Consider the following 6,000-nt stretch of genomic DNA (forward strand, 5'->3'; position numbering starts at 1 on the left):
TTTAGTATAGAATAAGGTTAAGATAGAATATTTATATTGAATACTTTTCAATGAAAATGGAGAATCTTACTCGATAGCACGTCGAACAATACTGCAACGCTGGTAATGGCTCTTTTAAAAATATTTCTACGAACAAGAGAATCGCAGGCAGCTGATTACCCGCGGAGATTGTTAAACTTGATTAAAAAACAAAATTTTCTCTATTTTCTTTCATTACAGATGATTCACATAGTCACAATGTACCCACGATTATGGTTTTATTCTCAATCATTACGAAATTATGCGAATGGATACTCAAAGGTAGTGCTAACGCCTGTTTCTAATTGTAAGTCATATATCTAGGCGTTGCGCTGAACTTGGCATAGCTCTTGATTACTTTGTTCACCGCTTCTAGGAAATCTTTCTCCGTGGCAACCTTGCGTCTCGCCCGAATGGCAAACATGCCGGCTTCGGTGCACACGGAACGGATTTCTGCACCAGTCGAATTCGGACACAGTCTTGCTAGCAGCTCGAACCGAATGTCACGCTCAACGGACATCGACCGAGCGTGAATCTTGAATATGTGAGTGCGTCCCTCAAGATCTGGCAGACCGAATTCCACCTTACGGTCTAAACGTCCGGGACGCATCAGCGCCGGATCGAGTGTATCCGGTCGATTGGTTGCCATCAGCACCTTGATGTTACCACGTGGGTCGAAGCCATCCAGCTGATTAATAAGCTCCAACATCGTACGCTGCACTTCGTTATCACCTCCGGCGCCGTCATCGAAACGAGCCCCACCAATAGCGTCGATTTCGTCGAAGAAAATCAGGCAGGCCTTTTTCGAGCGGGCCATTTCGAACAGCTCGCGCACCATACGGGCACCCTCGCCGACGTACTTCTGCACCAGCTCGGATCCAATCACACGAATGAAGCACGCATCGGTACGATTTGCCACTGCTCGGGCGCACAGCGTTTTGCCGGTTCCGGGAGGGCCAAACAGCAGCACACCCTTCGGTGGTTCGATACCGAGGTTGACGAATTTCTCCGGATGCAGCAGGGGCGTTTCGACTACTTCCCGTAACTTCTCAATCTGCTCCTTGCAACCACCGACGTCGCTGTACGTCACGTCCGGCTTTTCTTCCACCTGCATCATCGTTACGGTAGGATCAATTTTCGGAGGAAGAGGTATGTGAATTTGATACTTATTACGATCAACGCTAAAATGTTAAAAATACGTATGTTATTGAAATAATGCCTACGAATGTGGGACATGTTTTGCAATAGTATTGAAAAAACTTACCCAACACGCATGCCTTCTTCAATATCAGTCGGTGCAACGGAATCAGCCAAATCAACGACAAACTTGGCAAACTGCTTCACGTTGATAATGTACTTCGGATCATCGGAATCCGCGTTGATGATCTTTGTACAACGGGCGACCTATACGAAGGGTGGGCAAGCAATATTGTAATGGCGCACGCAATTTCCCTGCATTACCGTCACTTACCTGAAGCGGCTGTTCATTTTGTAGGATTTGTTTATCTGAAGCTAAATCCCACAATGCAGGGGGTGCGAGACCAGTATCACTTTCCTTGATGCCCGTCAATTCGTTCACCTGCTTCATAGCCTTCTGGATGTCTTCGTCGATCTGCTTGATCGATTTATGGTACTGCCCTTGGCCCTGTGAATGATCATTAACCGTTGTAAGTTAGCGCAATTTGACGAACTAAAATCAAGTAATAGCAAACACTTACATAGGTTTTCAGTAGTTCGATGTCGACTTCATCGAGGGCTGTAAGTAGATAAAAACACGTAGCAATATTATCGCCATTGGCACAGTGTTATGTTGTAGCGTCTTTTCGTACCTTCTATTTCGGGTTCTACTTCTTTGTTGTCGGCTTTCACCTTACGCATATCGTCCCCAAGATGGTCCGGCATTTTAGATTGTTGTTGTTTCACAAATTAACTAGAAATCGAACCCGCAAACTTCGATCGGCACTGGCGGAGGCTTTTGTTTGCTGGTGGTAGGATGAATTCGCCAAATTTCTCACAATGACAAGCAATTCGATGTATAGGCAACAGTTTCGCGTGACAGCATCTTTCAAGATCGATAAAGTTGTAGATATGCTTGAATCATGACAACTGAAGCGATCACAAATTATTTAGACCGTACGTTAATGGTAAACTATCAAATAGTGGAGAAGGGAATTAATATTTATCTTTCAATCTAATTTTCGAAATCAAAAATTTGTATTTCGAATCATTTACATTTGAAAAAACGAACATTTACCTTCTCATTGATATATATTTCAAGTTTATACATATAACAAGAAAGTGACTTTATTGTGATATAGCCATTTGAGTTTTTTTTCAATATTGCTAATCGTAAAAAACGTAATTCATTCGAAAAAATAACGCATCGATCGTTGCATAGCATAGTTGTATATACCTTGGCTGTCACCAAATTGTCAGCTGTCACTAATCAGTCTGATTTTTTTTCACATCAATTCTGACATCCGCGGTCAGAGAAAAGCACAAACTCGTTTTTCTCTTCTACCTCTCTTAGCAACTACGATCAAACATTCGTTGGGAAAAGGGAACGGAAAAGCATCCAAGTTTAGTGTTTAACCCTTCGATTCCTAATTCGTTTTCGCGAAATTCTACGGCTGATGTAAATCAGTCGCGCAGCCAAGGTGCTTTGATCCTGAATGCGCTGCGACCCAGTGTCACAAGCAGTAGAACTGTTTCTGTAAATGTAAATCTAATCCCGTGTTTCCTCGTTTTCCCATCCGTCCTCGCTCGCAAGCAGTCATGTAAGCTGTTGCTAGTGAACAGATGATCGCCAAGCTAGAAGCGCCAACCGTGTGATAAATGACCTTTTTGTTGGTTCGCGGTGCAGCAACGAAGCGTAGTACTCTCCGTTAAAGACACGGTTCGCTAGATTCGCTACGGAGTAAGAACAGGGATTGAGGGCAGCATAGCCATAGTGGAGTATGCTTCCCGCAACAAATGTGGCTAAGAAACGGAGCAATATATCGGCGTAATTCTTTGGACAAGCTAATGGTACACCACCATTGGATGGATTTCCGAGTGGTGTGCCCTGGAAGAAGGATCGGACAAAATGAGAAACGTTCTATCGAGTGTTTGCTTTTCCACGGGTATATTGCACGCCTGTAGTGCTATACCGATTCCGTACGTGCGTACAGGTGAGGCGAAGGCAACTTCTTACATACGATATCATCAATTAAATGTCAAGTTAGCGCAGCTTGCTGCGCTGCTATAGGAACGATCATGCTCTTTCGGTTAGCATCCGCTGAGCTACATATGTGCCCTTTCGTATTACATAAAAGCGTGTACAATGAACCCTTTTAAAATTTTGCAAATTTCTGTCGTATCCCGCACAGGACAACACGATGCAGTGATAATCGGGGTGCTAGCATGCCTTGGCCTTGGCTCATTCATTATGGGATTTTGTATTTTCTGCAAAAAGAAAAGTGGAAAGTTTAAGGTAAGCAATTCGGTGCCTCATTAGCGGCGCCTCATACGAGTCGGGCGGCTAATTAATGTGTGTCGTTTTCTCTTGGCAGAAATTTAAAGATGGAGACATCATCCAAGAAGTTATCGCAACGGAGTATCCCATATTGAAGGCCTTGAATGCGTTGGATTCCTCCGTGCCGTGTGCGGTGGTGCCGTCGAGTCCTAATAATGTGAGTTTTGTGATTGCAAATTCTTGTCCTCCTGCCTTGAGCTAAGCTTGTAATTTGTATCGTGTTCCAGCTTTCGACCGACAACCTGCTCGATAAGATCGAAACTTATCAGATCGACGTAGATCATCGGCATGATTCGTACTGCACCCGTCGCAGTGACCCGCTGACCTGCACGTACGATGAGTTTGATCCCAACGACGAGTCGGATGAAAGGACGGAAAGGACCGCAACCACCGCGACAGTTGAACCGGCGGTTGGAGACGAACCGCTGCTCTTTTCGGATCTGTTCGATGAATCCATGGAGCGCAGCGACAAGTGCAACCTGATGGCGATTTCCGTCGCGTTACCTACATCGTCGGGCGAGGAAGATGACGAAGGCCTGGCGGCACCTCGTTCGGACGCCGAAGACGAGGACGAACGGCGCCCCTTGGTCAGCGATGAAAGCATTGACGAGGCTGCTGCAACGACCGCAACGACGATCACGGTCACGGCAACGATGGCACAGTCGGCTGATGCCATCAGCATCGAGGAAGCACTGCGTGCGCTGGATATCGCAATCGAAGGCGAGGAGGACGAAGACGATGACGAGGGACAGTCGACGCCGCTGAACGAGAGCGACGAGTCTTCGTCGCCGTCTATCTACTCCGAGCCACCATCGGACACGGTGCTTAGACGGCAGGACGTGGAAGAGCAAGCAGCTGAGCTGGTGGACGACGTGCTGTACAAGTGCCAGTACATGCTGCAGATGATGGACGCTAATGGCAGTAACCTCTCACCACTGGAAGCGGAAGAGTTTTCGCCCACCAACTCCCGAGGGAACATATTCGACGGTTGGGGTAACCTTGAGCTGGACGGCAACGTGTCCTTCATCGCGGAGGATAACGATAACGATGACTGGTGGAAAGGATCATTGGAACCGTTCGGTGGGGAAGATGACGGGTGGAATCGTGCCGGCAACGATCCCTTCCAAGATGATCACGCGTATGATCTTCTGCGTCAACAGCTGACCCAATTGCTTCCGCAGGGCAATGTAGGTTTGATCAACACCTGATCGATGGAGACGCGGCTAATCGGTATAATCTCTTCCCTTTGGTTTGTGTTTGCAGGATTGTGCCGGCGGAGCTATCCGTGCCGCTAATGATGATCAGTAAGTATTGCGCCTCGTTTGGTGGGTGTGTAAGATTTTGTTTTTAACTTTTCTTACGTGTTTTCTTTGCAGGGCCCTTAGCGGTAGCCCGAAAGTATTTGATAACGGTGGTGGTACAAATGATTTTGAGCGGCCCGAAAGGGAGTCGGAGGAGAACGAAATCATTATCAATTACAACCGATCGTTATCGCCCATCATGGAGGAAAACGAGGACGACTGCAGTTTACCACCGTCAACTAGCGTTGCGCACTGTTCCAACATTATTGAGAGTACAATAATAAGGTAGGTGGAAGACGAACCATTCGCACGGTGCGTGCAGCGCTATGACGATTGATTGCATTTTCACGATCGATTCGGCAGCACCGAGGGACCCGTAGTATGCGAAGCGACGGAATCCGTGCCAGCACTTGCCAGGAAAAGCTCTCTAACTGCGTCCAACGACACGCTGTTCAATCTGGAAGACGTGCTCGAGGATCGCTGCATGACGCCACAGGACGATACATTCCCGGTGAGCAGTAACGCATCGCCACGGACTATGCTGGTCGAGACCAACGGGGATGCTAGCGGGCTAGATAAATTATACACCTTCTCATCACGGCTCATGCCATCGACTGTGATGCCCTCGTTAAGCGGCGGCAGTTATGACGATCACTTACTTCATCATCATCACCACCAGCGGCATCACGTACTACTCTCGTCCCTCTGCCTGGAGGATCTGGACGTCGGCGATATCATGGAATCGCCACCACCGCCGCCACCCCTGCCGTCCGCCGTCAATGTAAGTGGGGGCAGTGGCAGCGCTGGCGGCACTACCGGTGGACTACTCATGGCCGAAACGAAGCAAGATCTTCCCTCATCGGCCTAAAACAGTGCCACTGAACTGTTGTGCACCGTGTTTTTGACGTCCTTATTTAGTAGATCTGATCCGGTAGCATGGAGAATGTAATGTGAATGGTACATGTATTTCATTTTGTTCTCAATAGGTTCCACTGTGTCCTACTGTTCTGCAACCTTTTTCCTCTAGTACGTACAACCCCATTTCACAACGAAACAGTGCGAATCTAGTTCAGTTGGTAGGAATGCAGGAATCGATTCTTAGTACTGATTTGTACATAAATGTGACTGTGAGTGCAAACTGTTGGTAGGTTTCCGTTTGGAACTTGT

The 6,000-nt window shown here is 47.2% G+C and overlaps 2 protein-coding genes across 2 annotated transcripts; one reads left to right on the forward strand and one right to left on the reverse strand.

Moving 5' to 3' along the window:
- Window positions 1-248: 248 nt before the first annotated feature.
- LOC128721501 (26S proteasome regulatory subunit 7) lies at window positions 249-1,926 on the reverse strand. Its single transcript, XM_053815257.1, has 5 exons — window positions 1,848-1,926; window positions 1,737-1,774; window positions 1,490-1,663; window positions 1,283-1,422; window positions 249-1,199 (listed from the first exon to the last, which is right to left on the reverse strand). Exons 1-5 carry the CDS (start codon window positions 1,918-1,920, stop codon window positions 320-322), a joined length of 1,305 nt encoding a protein of 434 aa, XP_053671232.1. The 5' UTR covers window positions 1,921-1,926; the 3' UTR covers window positions 249-319.
- Window positions 1,927-3,103: 1,177 nt separating this feature from the next.
- LOC128720605 (uncharacterized) lies at window positions 3,104-5,719 on the forward strand. The gene is made up of 7 exons (XM_053814283.1): window positions 3,104-3,188; window positions 3,387-3,490; window positions 3,570-3,689; window positions 3,760-4,719; window positions 4,796-4,836; window positions 4,909-5,118; window positions 5,197-5,719. Exons 1-7 carry the CDS (start codon window positions 3,104-3,106, stop codon window positions 5,699-5,701), a joined length of 2,025 nt encoding a protein of 674 aa, XP_053670258.1. The 3' UTR covers window positions 5,702-5,719.
- The last annotated feature ends 281 nt before the right edge of the window (window positions 5,720-6,000 follow it).

The sequence above is a fragment of the Anopheles nili genome, chromosome 2 (assembly GCF_943737925.1).
Source record: "Anopheles nili chromosome 2, idAnoNiliSN_F5_01, whole genome shotgun sequence".
NCBI lineage: Eukaryota > Metazoa > Arthropoda > Insecta > Diptera > Culicidae > Anopheles > Anopheles nili.